The sequence below is a fragment of the Trachypithecus francoisi genome, unplaced genomic scaffold (assembly GCF_009764315.1).
Source record: "Trachypithecus francoisi isolate TF-2019V2 unplaced genomic scaffold, Tfra_2.0 Lachesis_group11, whole genome shotgun sequence".
Classification (NCBI taxonomy): domain Eukaryota; kingdom Metazoa; phylum Chordata; class Mammalia; order Primates; family Cercopithecidae; genus Trachypithecus; species Trachypithecus francoisi.
The window spans coordinates 78,176,967-78,192,112 of record NW_022681456.1 but is presented as its reverse complement, the minus strand read 5'-3'; the positions used below and the strand labels follow the sequence as shown (position 1 = coordinate 78,192,112).

Sequence of the window (15,146 nt, the reverse complement as noted above, 5' to 3'; positions counted from 1 at the left end):
AGGCTGGAGTGCACTGGCGTGATCTTGGCTAGCTGCAACCTCTGCCTCCCCTGTACAAGCCATTATCCGGCCTCAGCCTCCCAAGTAGCTGAGATTACAGGTGCCCGCCACCATGCCCAGCTAATTTTTGTATTTTAGTAGAGATGGGGTTTCGCCAAGTTGGCCAGGCTGGTCTTGAACTCCTGACCTCAAATGATCCAACCACCTCGGCCTCCCAAAGTGTTGGGATTACAGGCATGAGCCACTGTGCCGAGTCATGACTTCTTAATATAGGTAATTAGGAGGCAAGCTTGCTTACAGCTATTGCCAAAATCACCTGGGATCTGAGGTTCACTGATCTCAACTCCATGAATCACTCTCTGTGCTTACTCCAAAGGGACAAAAAAAGGTTTGAGATGCCAACCTAAGAATCCCTTTTCCTCTACAAAACACACACTGATACTCGCGTACACACTCACTGCTGGCGACTGTTTTGGCTCTGACTCCCAACCATTTTTCTGACCTAACAAGTCAGGTCTACTGACCTAGCAAAATAAAGACTCACAAGAATTTCTACCCCAGAAAGACCCCAGGGAATCAAAAAGAGGGATTTCCTCTAAACTAAATATAAGAAGAATAGAGAGAATCATCTCACCATCCCTGGTCACTCTTGAATTTGTAGGCAGCTGCAAGAATGTGGCACAAGGAGCCTCCCGCTTTGAAATCTAGGAAACATTTGATCTACAAAATCAAGGTATGGAAGAAGCATGTCAAGGTTCCACTGTAAATTCTATCATCACTTAAAATCCTTTCACAAAATCCCATGCTGAACTGATCTCCTTTTTTTTTTTTTTTGGGATGGAGTTTCACTCTTGTTGCCCAGGCTGGAGTGCAATGGCACGATCTTGGCTAACTGCAACCTCTGCCTCCCAGGTTCAAGCAATTCTCCTGTCTCAGCCTCCCAAGTAGCTGGGATTACAGGTGCCTACCACCACACCCAGCTAATTTTGTATTTTTAGTAGAGACAGCGGGGGTTTCTCCATGTTGGTCAGGCTGGTCTCCAACTCCAGGCCTCAGGTGATCCGCCCACCTCGGCCTCCCAAAGTGCTGGGATTACAGGCGTGAGCCACCGTGCCCAGCTCAAAGCTGAAATTCTTTAACCCTTTGCCATTCCTTCATGTGGCCTGCAAGAGGGGAGTAAAAGAAACCAATATACAGAAAGCACCACCTTGTGCTAACACTTTACTGGATTATCTCAGGTGCCATTATAGAAACCCTACACGGTAGGTTTACTAATCCCATCTAGAGATGAAGGAACCAAGACTCATGAATGCTGCCCAAGATCACACAGCCATCAAGTGGCAAAGCCAGGATTTGAACACAAGCCCGCACAAATCCAAATCTCAAGTCCGCTTTTAACCATGCCATGAGAGACTTGTGGACTGATCCCAGGCACTCTGAAATAATTTGTTGCACAAAGTATTACTAAGACAAAAAGAATGGTAAACTGGAGACTAGGCCAAGCCAATAATGCCCTGACCAGGGATAGGGATGGTAAAAAATAACCCAAATTTCAAAAATTACAAAATTCGCAAATCTTTTTTTAAAACACAACTCTCCAGTTTGGAGGACTCACCACCACCACCCCCCGCCCTCTCTGCTACTTCTGCACTCACCGGCAGTTTAGTGAGCGGTGCATTGCTGACATGTTTGCCAAAAACTTCTTCCTGAAATTGTAGTAACTGTACAACCAGGCTAGACAGGGACTTGTTGGTGGGTGGTTCAGCTTGTATATACTAACGGAAAAGAGGGAAAGGAAAGAAAAATAGATCTCAGATAAATTGTCCACTATCTCCCACATTTCTCCCCTAGGGGCTCTGGAAGTATCTGGAGCAAAGAAAATAGTACCTTTCTCCCTATTTAGTCTCTATAAAGAAAATGGCAAAAGGGAGGCTCTGGACACCCGAACCAGGAAGCTGAAATTCTGCTGTCACCAGCCCAGATGGCCAGTGTTGGGGAGAACAGGGAAGCTTACTACTCTTCCTCAGCTACACTCTGAAATTGGAGTTGCAGGACCCTATTATCTTGGCACCTCATCTTCAACCAACAGCACTGAGGGTTGTAAAATTCTGGAGGTTTATAGAGGTCAGGTCATGGAAGCAATACCTTTGGAGCTCTAAGAGAGACATTTCTTAGGGGAACTGTGTAAAGCCATGATTCCCCCTATAATGTAGCCTAACAAGAAAAGGTACGAGGAAGTGAAGGAGGGCAAGCTGACTGAGAGTGAGCTTGTGCATTTTGCTTCTGAAGACTGGGTATAAAGGTCTTCATAGGCCCTCCTAGACAGGAAGGGCCATCCACTCACCAGCCTGATGGAGAAGAGCAAGAAAACATCTACCCTGTCTGAGGAAACTGTATCCGAGACAAGTAACCCTGGCCCTACCTCAATATTTCCACACTTCGCTACCTAGTAGCATCCTAGCCTTCCATTCTAAATTGAACCTGAGCCAGACTTTCTTTTTACCTTTTGACCCGTTTTTCTCCCCCCTCATCACAAAGAAGACAGCGCCTCTCAGTGAGAGGTGAAAAGAGTAGATCTGTGAAGGGAAAGGTAAATGACAAAGAGCTAAGAGCATGGAAGCTGAACCAGGTCACAGTTGTCAATCCCCCCAAGGCCGGAGGCTAAGCCCCTAGCTTGATCTCCCTGCAAAAGGTCAAAGCAAGAGCCTCTCACAGGCATAGAGACAAGCCATAGAAATAGCAGCTATTTGTCAAGATTCTGACACCCAGAGAGACCCCAAGGGCAGGGCCAGGCTCATAACCAGGATCAGTAGGAAGTTCTCCTAAGCCACTAAGCACACTTCTGACGAGCTGCAAAGCCGGCAGGAAGAAATGGGGAGCTGAAAGAAAGCCACAAAGAGAACCCCTCTCTGAGGGTAGTGAGAAAAAGAGAGGCAGACCATTTCCAGGGAAAATCAGGCCTAGAGACAAAGACGACACCAGGAAGAGGTCTGGTAGAAAAGACAGGTAAGGATTCTTAAACCCTTTGTTCACTACCTTATGATCTCCAGTTACGGGGTTTGGGGGTGAGGGGCTAGAGATAGAACGCTTACCCTAACCTCTCGACCCCAAACCCACGGTACTGCAAAGCTAGGTTGCAGGGTGACTTCATTGCAAAATCGAGGAAAGGTTTTGGAAGGGGTCGCTACCCAGGAACTCCTATACCCCAGCTCCCTGAGAGATTCTGTTGCCCCTTAGATGAAGGTGAGGGATGAGCGGCGGAGACAGGTGATCCCTGGGTGGGGACCTTTTTCAAGCTGATGAGCAGCCAACGGCTGGCTCTGTGACTGTTTACCCTCCTGCTTTCCATCCTGTCTCTGAATATACACAAAGCACCGGGGAGGCCTCAGCCCAGCCGGTACCCGGCTCCATGGGGAGCTCTGGCGGGCACGTTCCGGGTTGCGGGGGAACCCATTGGGCACCCGGTCCACACCCGGCCGGCCGCCTCTCCCAGAAGAGCCAGGAGGGCGATGGCTGAGGGGAAGGTGGGCTAATGGCACCGGGGCCTGCCGGGCAGTAGAGAAAAACAAGGGGCAGAGGGCGCAGCAGTGGGGGCGGGGGCTGGGCTCGGAGGCTGGGGGTGCGGGGAGAGGGAGGCTGGGGGAGGGGCGCGGGCGCGCGAGAGGGCGCGCGGGGGGCTGCTCCGGAGGCCGCGGGGGAGGGGCTGGGGCGCCTGGAGGGTGGGCAGGATCCCGGGGCTGCAGGGCCGCGGTCCCATTGTCCCGCCCCCGGTCCCCGCGCGGCCCGGCCCGGCCCGCGTACCTTCTTGTAGTTCTTGCCGAGCCACAGCCGCACGTTGTCGAACTGGGTCACGGTGTCCGCGGCCTCGTAGTACTTCACGTTGGGGCCGCCGTCCTTCTTCCGCACCGCCATCTTCTCGGGCTCGGGCCCCGCCGCCGCCCGCCCCACTCAGCTCAGCTCCCGCCTCCTCCGCCTCCTCCTCCGCCCGCCTCCCGCCGCCTCCCGCCGCCGCGGCCGCCGCCTCCCGCCGCCTGGGCCGGCCCCGGTCCGCGCTGCGCCCCCTGCCGGCAGGCCGGGCGCGGCGGCGGAGTTCCAGGCGCGGGCCGACCCTGGCGGCCTACCTGGCAGCGGCGGCGGGAGCCTCCGGGGAGAAGGACTCTTCCTGGAGGGGGCGCCATTCTCCTGCGATCCCTCTTACCAGAGGCGAAGCCCTTCCCTCTTTTTGCCTCAGCCCGTTAGTGTCACCTCGCTATCCCACTCCAGGCGGCCGCCAGTCGCTGGAGCAGCCCCAACCCGTGCCCCGAGTGGCCCTCACCTTGTGCATTCCTAACCCGACGGAGCCCCTCGTCCCCCAAAACTCCAAAACCCTTTCCCCAAGAACTTCCTTCCTTCCATCCATTCCCAGCATCTCCCCATTTAAACTTTTCTGAGTCTCCCTCACCCCTCGCGCTTGTCCACCCAGCACTCCCCTCACTTGTTAACCCAAAAGTCCCCTAGCCGCCACCCTGGGGGCCCAGTGCCTTCCTCAACCGCTTCCTCCGCTGGCCTCGCTGTTGCCTCCTAAGTAGGTGTGAGCTCCTTGAGACTCCGACTCTTCGCTAGGCAGGAGACCCTCCTTCCCTGGGTCACCCGGTCCATCCGACTCTTTTTCTTTGGGTGGCGTAGATAGGAGGTAAGGAACCAAGGGGTGGGGAGTCCTCAGGTGAGTGCGCATCGGGGCCGGTACCCTGCTTCCGGTTCCCGCATGTATTCCCGGATTGCAGTGCGGACCCCTTCTGTAAGCGCGCGGCAAAATGCGGTTTTGGAAGTCACGGTGGCCGAGTGGTTAAGGCGTTGGACTCGAAATCCAATGGGGTTTCCCCGCACAGGTTCGAATCCTGTTCGTGACGGTTTTTCTTTTTCCTTTCTTTTTTTTTCTTTCTTCTTCTTAAGACCGAGTCTCACTCTGTTGCTCAGGCTGGAGTGCAGTGGCGCGATTTCGGCTCACCGCAACCTCCACTTCCCGGGTTCAAGCAATTCTCCTGCCTTAGCCTCCCGAGTAGCTGGGACCATAGGCATGCGCCACCACACCTGGCTAATTTTTGTGTTTTTAGTAGAGACGGGTTCACCATATTGGCGAGGCTGGTCTCAAACTCCCGAACTCAGGTTATCTGCCTGCCTCGGCCTCCCAAAGTGCTGGGATTACAGGCGTGAGCACCGCGCCCGGCCTGACGACGACTTTTTAAATCCCCCTTCACAACACGTAAAGGTAACCCCAGTTCTCACACGTGTCTTTCGTGCACTTTCTCTCCAAAAGGAAGCCGCCAAAATGTCTTACTCCTGTATTTGGGAGGATGGGAGTGATCTTGGGAAGCTTAATTATGTACGGCTGTGTTGGCTGCTAGACTGTGAGGCATTTTCAGAATTTTATAACTTCAGGCTTGCTGGGAGAGCTTTGGCACATGTCTCATTCTTTTGAGGGCATAGGGAAGGATTTGGTTGAAGGGTTACATTTTGTCTGGGAATGTGAGTGGCTGTTTTGCAATATTAGTCAAATCTAGAGTTTCCTCTAAATTTCATGACCAGAAGTCACACCTTGTAGGTCTAATTACACCAAAGACCCAGGAAACAGGGGATTCTCTCATCTGGATTTCCTTGAGGTGTACAGGGCTATTGAAACATCATTGCAGATCCAACTAGAGCCAAGGTGTGGGAAGATAATTCTCACTTTTTATTGAGTGCTTATTATGTGCCAGGTACTGTTTTAAATTATCTATGTGTATTAACCAAGCGAGGAAATTAATCTCATCTTTAACCTTTAACCCTCTTATACTCATCTCACTCCTTTTTTCCTGTCCCCTAATTTCTGATTGTGGGAGGATCTAGGCTGCTTGTTGAAGATTTTGTTGTTTGTTTTGGGTTTTTTTTTTTTTTTTTTTTGAGACGGAGTCTCACTCTGTCTCCCAGGCTGGAGTGCAGTGGCCAGATCTCAGCTCACTGCAAACTCCGCCTCCCAGGCTTACGCCATTCTCCTGCCTCAGCCTCCCAAGTAGCTGGGACTACAGGCGCCCGCCACCTCGCCCTGCTAGGTTTTTTTTTTGTATTTTTTAGTAGAGACGGGGTTTCACCGTATTAGCCAGGATGGTCTCGAACTCCTGACCTCGTGATCCGCCCGTCTTGGCCTCCCAAAGTGCTGGGATTACAGGCTTGAGCCACCGCGCCTGGGGGGTTGTTTTTGAGACAGGGTCCTGCTCTGTCACCCAGGCTGCAGTGCAGTGGTGCAATCTCAGTTCACTGCAACCTCAAACTCCCAAGCCCAAGCGATCCTCCCTCCTCAGTAGCTGGGACTACAGGCATGCACCACCACGCCCAGCTAATTTTTTGTATTTTTAGTAGAGACAGGGTTCTGGGATTTCGCCATGTTGCCTAGACTGGTCTCAAACTCCTGGACTCAAGCAATCCACCTGCCTCAGTCTCCCAAAGTGGTGGGATGACAGGTGTGAGCCACCGTGCCTGGCCAAGGATGTTCTTTTTGTACTTCTCGCACAGCCTCTTGTCCAAAAAGAATCCCAAAGGGCAGGGGGCTCTAGGGTAATACATAGAGCTTTCTACACATTTATACCTTAGAGTTTCCCAGCTTCATACCACTGCTCAGGCTGTTCTTTCCAGCATGACCCTCACATTGCCTCCCTGCCCCTCACCATTAACACTTTCCAAAATACTTTAGGCTCCTCCTCTTTGATGCTCTTGATCACTACAGCTACCTATCAGTCTACCACCACCACCATTCACTGAATTGCATGCAAGGACTTCTCGCTTGATATGCTAACATAAAAATAAAATAAAAACAGGGCTGGATGTGGTGGCTACCTCCTGTAATTCCAGCACTTTGGGAGGCCGAGGCAGGTGGATCACGAGGTCAGGAGTTCAAGACCAGCCTGGCCAACGTAGTGAGACCCCCCCCCATCTCTACTAAAAATACAAAAATTAGCCGGGTGTGGTGCCGGGCGCCTGTAATTCCAGCCACTTGGGAGGCTGAGGCAGGAAAATCGCTTGAATCCAGAAGGCAGAGGTTGCAGTGAGCCAAGATCGTGCCACTGCACTCCAGCCTGGGTGATGCAGAGAGACTCTGTCTCAAATAAAATAAAATAAAAGCACGTTCCATTTATTTTACCTTCTAAACATGTCTCAGATATGCTCACTTTTCTCAGGGGTGAGTGCAGGCTGAGCTAGAGCCTTCATTTGGAAAGTAGTGGTATTTGCGAGCACCATACAAGGTAATATATAGAAAGCTGCACTCAAGCATCCACACTGCAGTCTGGGACCTTAAACCCTTGCATGGCTGCTTTCTATGTTGCAGGATATGACCCCTTTTCTCTCACCACTCTTCCATATTCACTACATTCTGTCCACTGACATTTAGTTCCTGGTAGTTATTTAGCTTTGCTCATGGTGTTCTCTGTCTGGAATACTCTTTCTCTTCCACACTTTCTACTCATTCTCCACCTAAATGTTGGTTCTCCTGTGGAGTTTTCTCTGACCGCTTGTTGCCTACCACATCCTATGCCCTCATCTTATTATGTGAAATCTTTCTTCCCCTGTGGCATATAAACACATTAAACACAGATAAGCCAGTCAGTTTAAAAAATTTTTTTTGCGGCCGTGTGCGGTGGCTCAAGCCTGTAATCCCAGCACTTTGGGAGGCCGAGATGGGCGGATCAGGAGGTCAGCAGATCGAGACCATCCTGGCTAACACCGTGAAACCCCGTCTCTACTAAAAAATACAAAAAAACTAGCCGGGCGAGATGGCGGGCGCCTATAGTCCCAGCTACTCCGGAGGCTGAGGCAGGAAAATGGCGTGAACCCGGGAGGCGGAGCTTGCAGTGAGCTGAGATCCGGCCACTGCACTCCAGCCCGGGCGACAGAGCGAGACTCCACCTAAAAAAAATAAATAAAATTTTTTTTTGCATAAATGGGTGTTTTTTACAGTAGTTATGTGTACATGTTTTAATCTTCAGACTGGTATATAAGCTTCTTGAGAGTTAGGACTGTGTATTTTATTTATTTGCATCTTCTCTACAAGGCCTTATAGATGTGATCAACTATGTATTGAATTAATTTATAAAATCTCATATGCTCAACGATTCTCCTTCCTACCAAATCCCAGTTTGCAGAGGCTCTCATATTTAAATATCTGGAGAGCCAAGACCAGAATTGACCAGCAGAGGGCAACCAACAACTATGTTGTGAAAGGAAGAAGGCTCCATGGTTTACAAAATGGAGGATCTGGACCAAGAAGGGAAATATGGCAGAGGTAATTTGCTACTTGAAGATCATCCCTTTTATTGTCAAATTCTTCTCTTGTAACTTTTGTGGGTGAGAGGCCAAGGATTCAAACCTTCAGTATACAATAGACCATTTTAAATTTCTACCATCCCCATGTACCCACCCCATCTCCCCAATTCCTTCACCCTTCCTCTTCCACTCCAACAAATCCTATCTATTCTTTTACCTTTCTTTACCTTGCATGATCTGGCCCCCTCTCTCTCACCATCTCAAAATTCTTACATATTTACATATTTACGTATCACCCACTGGCATTCTTTAATTCCTGCTACAGTATGTGGCCTTGCATATTTTCCCTGAAGTAACCTTCTCCACTTAGGCCTGTAGTCCCACTCATTTAAACCTTGTAAGGAACCTTCCATAACTATCCTTCCATAACACCTTCAAATTCCTCTCCTCTGGATCAATACTTCATGAATTCAGAACAAACAAAACCCCACTTGCATTTGACACTTTCAAATTTTCATTGTTTTCTACTTCCTTTTATTTTTCGAATAAAATGTATACCTTTCTGTCTCCAGTTCCATACTATCAGATACCCTGTCATCTGGTTTCTGCCTCCTGTTTTGGTTGTTTTTTGTTTGTTTGTTTGTTTGATTTGAGACAGAGTCTTGCTCTCTTGCCCAGGCTAGAGTGCAGTGGCACAAGCTTGGCTCACTGCAACCACCACCTCCCAGGTTCAAGCAATTCTCCTGCCTCAGCCTCCCAAGTTGCTGGTATTACAGGTCCCTGTCACCATGCGCCTGGCTAATTTTTTTTTTTTTTTTTGTATTTTTAGTAGGGACGGGGTTTCATCATGTTGACCAGGCTGGTTTTGAACTCCTGACCTCAAGTGAACCACCTGCCTCAGCCTCCCAAAGTGCTGGGATTACAGGCATGAACCACCACGCCCGGCCTCCTGAAGTTTTTTAGACATTAGTAGAAACCACTGGACAAATTTAATAATCTCTTCTCAATCTCCATCCTTTCTGTGTTTGAAACAACATTGATTTCTTACTGGCCTTCAGAAACACTTATTTTCTCCTCAGTATACTGCTTCTCCACCTCATTTGCTTTCTTCTTCCTCCTGTGGAATTTCACCAAAGCTTCATTTTTCTCCCAAGACAAAATCTCAGAGCCACCTTTCCAGGTATGTCCTCAGCTAAGCCATGGTCCTTTATCTCCAGCTATCTACATCTCTACACAGCTGACCTAGTGTCACCTAATATGCAAACAAAGCTTCTCTTCCTTTCCCATAATCATCGTTCTGAACTTTTCCCATTTTTGTTGATACCGCTATTCACTCAATTCTTTCATTTCCAGCTCTAAGAATTAATTATCTGAAATTTTGTTTTCTCCCAAACCCATCATTGATTCATCAGTTGCTTCCCCTAGCACATCTTTTTTTTTTTTTTTTGAGACGGAGTCTCGCTCTGTCGCCCAGGCTGGAGTGCAGTGGCCGGATCTCAGCTCACTGCAAGCTCCGCCTCCCGGGTTTACGCCATTCTCCTGCCTCAGCCTCCCGAGTAGCCGGGACTACAGGCCCCCGCCACCTCGCCCGGCTAGTTTTTTGTATTTTTTAGTAGGGACGGGGTTTCACCGTGTTAGCCAGGATGGTCTTGATCTCCTGACCTCGTGATCCGCCCGTCTCGGCCTCCCAAAGTGCTGGGATTACAGGCTTGAGCCACCGCGCCCGGCCAGCACATCATAATTCATGCCTGTTACAATGGCCTTCAAGGTGCCCCAGTTTCATCACACTGAAATCCAGCCTACATTAGTGTGATTACACTGCTTTCTTCGTATTATTCCCCTGTCCAGGAACCTCAGTTCCCCATCTAAAGAAACACATGATCCTATTATCAACATATCCTATCTAAATTGCCCGTTTTTCTTTCTTTCTTTTTTTTTTTTTTTTTAGACGGAGTCTCGCTCTGTTGCCCAGGCTGGAGTGCAGTGGCTGGATCTCAGCTCACTGCAAGCTCCGCCTCCCGGGTTCACGCCATTCTCCTGCCTCAGCCTCCCGAGTAGCTGGGACTACAGGCGCCCGCCACCTCGCCCGGCTAGTTTTTTTTTTGTATTTTTTAGTAGAGACGGGGTTTCACGGTGTTAGCCAGGATGGTCTCGATCTCTTGACCTCATGATCCGCCCGTCTCGGCCTCCCAAAGTGCTGGGATTACAGGCTTGAGCCACCGCGCCCGGCCAATTGCCCGTTTTTCTTACCCTTACGTCTTTCCACTAAGATACCTTCCATCTAATCTGGCTGGTCACCTCCATGTGACAGCCCAATGCCTGCCATCCCTCAGGAAGTTCCGTCTCTTTACTAATTAGGTAATCTCACCCTATAATGATATTTTCAGCAATAAATTATTAGATCTTAAAAGTATTATTAATTTGCCTGGACGCAGTGGCTCACGCCTGTAATCCCAGCACTTTGGGAGGCCGAGGCAGGTGGATCACCTGAGGTCAGGAGTTTGAGACCAGCTTGGCCAACATGGTGAAACCCTATCTCTACTAAAAATAAAAAAAAATTATTCAGGCATAGTGACTCATGCCTGTAATCCTAGCTACTTGGGAGGCTGAGGCATGAGAATCACTTGAACCCCAGCGGCAGAGGTTGCAGTGAGCCATGATTGCACCACTGCACTCCAGCCTGGGTGACACAGTGAGACTTTGTCTCAAAAAAAAAAGTGAGTCTTGGCGGGGCGCAGTGGCTCACGCCTGTAATCCCAGCACTTTGGGAGGCTGAGGCAGATGGATCACGAAGTCAGGAGATCGAGACCATGGTGAAACCCCGTCTCTACTAAAAATACAAAAAACTTAGCCAGGCGTGGTGGCAGGCGCCTGTAGTCCCAGCTACTCAGGAGGCTGAGGCAGGAGAATTGCATGAACCCAGGAGGCGGACCTTGCAGTGAGCCGAGATCGCGCCACTGCACTCCAGCCTGGGTGACAGAGCAAGACTCCATCTCAAAAAAAAAAAAAAAAAAGTGAGTCTCACTGTGTCACCCAGGCTGGAGTGCAGTGGTGTGATCACAACTCACTGTAACCTCTGTCTCCAAGGATCAAGGGATTCTCCTGCCTCAGCCTCCAAGTAGCTAGGATTATAGGTGCGACCACCACAGGTGTGGCCACCACACCAGCTTATTTTTGCATAGTAGAGACAGGGTTTTACCATATTGCCAGGCTGGTCATGAACTCCTGACCTCAGGTGATCTGCTCGCCTTGGCTTCCCAAAGTGCTGGGATTACAGGCATGAGCCACCGGGCCTGGCCTTAAAATTACTTTTATGTAACTAACTTTTTTTGTTTTTTTTTTTTGAGATGGAGTCTCACTCTGTCGCCCAGGCTGGAGTGCAGTGGCCTGATCTCAGCTCACTGCAAGCTCCGCCTCCCGGGTTCCCACCATTCTCCTGCCTCAGCCTCCCGAGTAGCTGGGACTACAGGCGCCCGTCACCACGCCCGGCTAGATTTTTGTATTTTTTAGTAGAGATGGGGTTTCACCGTGTTAGCCAGGATGGTCTCGCTCTCCTGACCTCGTGATCCGCCTGCCTCGGCCTCCCAAAGTGCTGGGATTACAGGCTTGAGCCACCACACCCGGCCTACCTTTTTTTTTTTTTTTGAGACAGTCTCACTTTGTCACCAGGCTGGAGTGCCATGGTGCGATCTCGGCTCACTGCAACGTCTACCTCCTGGGTTCAAGCGATTCTCCTGTCTCAGCCTCCCAAGTAGCTGGGATTACAGGCGTGCACAAGCACGCCCAGCTAATTTTTGTATTTTTAGTAGAGACGGGGTTTCACCATATTGGCCAGACTGGTCTCAAACTCCTGACCTCAGGTGATCCACCCACCTCAGACTCCCAAAGTGCTGGGATTACATGCATGACCCACCGCGCCTGGCCTGTTGTTTTTTTTTTTTTTTTTTTTGTGACGGAGTCTCGCTCTGTGGCCCAGGCTGGAGTGAAGTGGCGTGATCTTGGCTCACTGCAAGCTGCTCCTCCCGGGTTTACGCCATTCTCCTGCCTCAGCCTCCCGAGTAGCTGGAACTACAGGCGCCCACCACCTCGCCCGGCTAGTTTTTTTTTTGTATTTTTTTTTAGTAGAGATGGGATTTCACTGTTAGCCAAGATGGTCTCGATGTCCTGACCTCGTGATCCGCCCATGTCGGCCTCCCAAAGTGCTGGGATTACAGGCTTGAGCCACCGCGCCCGGCCCTGTTGTTGTTTTTTAAGAGATGGGTCTTACTCTGTTGGCCCAGGCTGGAGTGCAGTGGCACAGTCATAGCTCACCATAGCCTCTGGGCTCAAGCAATCCTCCTGCCTCAGCCTTCCAAGTAGCTAGGACTACAGGCATGCACTGCCATGCCCAGCAATGGTATCTCTTTATTAAAACTTGTTGGGATGACTCAATTAATGTCTAATGTTTAAAATAGTGCCTCACAGTAAATAATCTCGCCATTACATTTCTTTATTGCCAGTGTCTAATCCTGTTCAGAAGTTAGCCCTGATGATTCCTTTACAAAGCCTTCCTTCCCACATTTCACCAGATATGTAGTTGGCCCCTTTCCTCCCCATTGTCCCATTGTACTTAGTCCCTATCTATTAGCAGCATACTATTCTGTATTTCCCATTATTTGTTATTCTAGTGTGTGTCACCTACAATGCTGCAAGTTCCTTTAAGTCTGTTCTTGCCTTTTTTTTTTTTTTTTTTTTGAGACAGTGTCTCACTCTTGACATCCAGGCTAGAGTGCAGCGGCACAAACACAGCTCACTGCAGCCTCATCTCCCATGCTCAAGAAATCCTCCCACCTTAGCCTCCCAAGTAGCTGGGACCACGGGCATGCGCCACCATGCCTTTTTTTTTTTTTTTTTTTTTAAATAGAGACAGGGTCTTGCCATGTCGCCCAGGCTGTTCTCAAACTCCTGTGCTCAAGGAATCCTCCCACCTTGGGCCCCAAAGTGCTGAGATTACAGTTGTGAGGCACTGGCCCCTTTTAAATCTTATTTCTCAATTATTTATATATCTCAAATGCTTGGTACTATGTCTAACACATGACAGGTGCACCATAAATGTTGGCTGAATCTAATCAGTTATTCAAACCTGTCAATTTTTCTTCCCAAATGTCATTCTCTTTCCTGCAATAGTTCAAGCCTGTATCCTCTGCTTCACTGAATTACTACAAAGCTTACTAACACTGCTGACACCAGTTTCTTACATTCTTCCCATTCTTGCATTCTTTCAGTTTCTTGTATTCTTTCCAGAGTAATGGGTTGGAAGTCATTCCTCTTCTCAAAAACTTACCAGTAAAGTCCAAATTCCCTAGCATGCATTCAAGGCCTTCCAATAACTGGCCCCAAATTACTTCTAGTCTTATCTTCCATTATTTCCCTTCATTATTCATCTTCCAATAAACTCTGTGCTCCAGATTACTTTGGTCTCTGCCTTCTTCAACATTTTCTTCACCCTTTTTTTTTTTATTTTTTTTGAGACAGTTTCACTCTTGTTGCCCAGGCTGGAGTGCAATGGCGTGATCTCGGCTCACCGCAACCTCCGCCTCCCAGGTTCAAGTGATTCTCCTGCCTTAGCCTCTGAGTAGCTGGGATTACAGGCATGCACCACCACACCCAGCTAATTTTTTTGTATTTTTAGTAGAGACGGGGTTTCTCCATGTTGGTCAGACTGGTCTTGAACTTCTGACCTCAGATGATCTGCCCGCCTCAGCCTCCCAAAGTGCTGGGATTATAGGTGTGAGCCACCATGCCCAACCCTCTTACTTTTTTTTTTTTTTTTTGAGACAGAGTCTCGCTCTGTCGCCCAGGCCGGAGTACAGTGGCCGGAGTACAGTGGCCGGATCTCAGCTCACTGCAAGCACCGCCTCCCAAGTTTACGCCATTCTCCTGCCTCAGCCTCCCGAGTAGCTGAGACTACAGGCGCCGGCCACCTCGCCCAGCTAGTTTTTTGTATTTTTTTTTTTAGTAGAGACGGGGTTTCACCGTGTTAGCCAGGATGGTCTCGATCTCCTGACCTCGTGATCCGCCCGTCTCGGCCTCCCAGAGTGCTGGGATTACAGGCTTGAGCCACCGTGCCCGGACCCCTCTTACTTGTTTTTATTCATGCTGGGATCTCAATTTAAAAGAAAGTGCAAATTGGTGGACCTTACTTTTTGTTTTTTGCCTACAAGCATTTTAAGATGACGTCTCAGGACAGGAAAGCAGCAGTGAGCCAACATCACGCCACTGCACTCCAGCCTGGGTAACAGAGCGGGACTCTGCCTCAGAAAAAAGGAGATGGGATCTCACTGTCTGGCCCAGACTGGAGTGCAGTGGTGCAGTCTTAGCTCCTTGTATTCTTCAACTCCTGGGCTCAAGGAATCCTCCTGCCTCAGCCTCTCAAGCAGCTGGGACTACAGGCACATGCCACCACACTTGGCTAATTTAAAACAAATTCTAGGCCGGGAGTGGTGGTTCACGCCTGTAATCCCAACACTTTGGGAGGCTGAGGTGGGCGGGTCACGAGGTCAGGAGATCGAGACCATCCTGGCTAACACCGTGAAACCCTGTCTCTACTAAAAATACAAAAATTAGCCAGGCGTGGTGGTGGGCACCTGTAGTCCCAGCTACTTGGGAGGCTGAGGCAGGAGAATGGCATGAACCCAGAAGGCAGAGCTTGCAGTCAGCCGAGATGTGCCACTGCACTCCAGCCTGGGGGACAGAGCGAGATTACGTTTTTTTTTAAAAAAAAAAAAAGAAAGAAAAATTCTTTTTCGCTGGGCGCGGTGGCTCAAGCCTGTAATCCCAGCACTTTGGGAGGCCGAGACGGACGGATCACGAGGTCAGGAGATCGAGACCAT

General features: G+C 49.6%; 1 protein-coding gene and 1 non-coding gene across 9 annotated transcripts in view; one reads left to right on the top strand and one right to left on the bottom strand.

Annotated features, from left to right (window-relative positions):
• Positions 1-4,020, bottom strand: part of SMARCC2 (SWI/SNF related, matrix associated, actin dependent regulator of chromatin subfamily c member 2) — a 28,620-nt gene extending 24,600 nt beyond the window's left edge. For 7 of the 8 annotated variants that reach the window (XM_033221707.1, XM_033221711.1, XM_033221713.1 and 4 more), the window contains exons 1-3: positions 3,802-4,020; positions 1,656-1,775; positions 635-720 (exon numbers count right to left, since the gene is read on the bottom strand). In XM_033221707.1, coding sequence (XP_033077598.1) covers positions 635-720; positions 1,656-1,775; positions 3,802-3,912 — 317 coding nt within the window. In that variant the 5' untranslated portion in view covers positions 3,913-4,020. The remainder of the gene's footprint in view (positions 1-634; positions 721-1,655; positions 1,776-3,801) is intronic. The other variant, XM_033221714.1, reaches the window with a different exon arrangement.
• Positions 4,021-4,807: 787 nt separating this feature from the next.
• TRNAS-CGA lies at positions 4,808-4,889 on the top strand. The gene has a single exon. It is a non-coding gene; the product is annotated as a tRNA-Ser (tRNA).
• Positions 4,890-15,146: the final 10,257 nt, after the last annotated feature.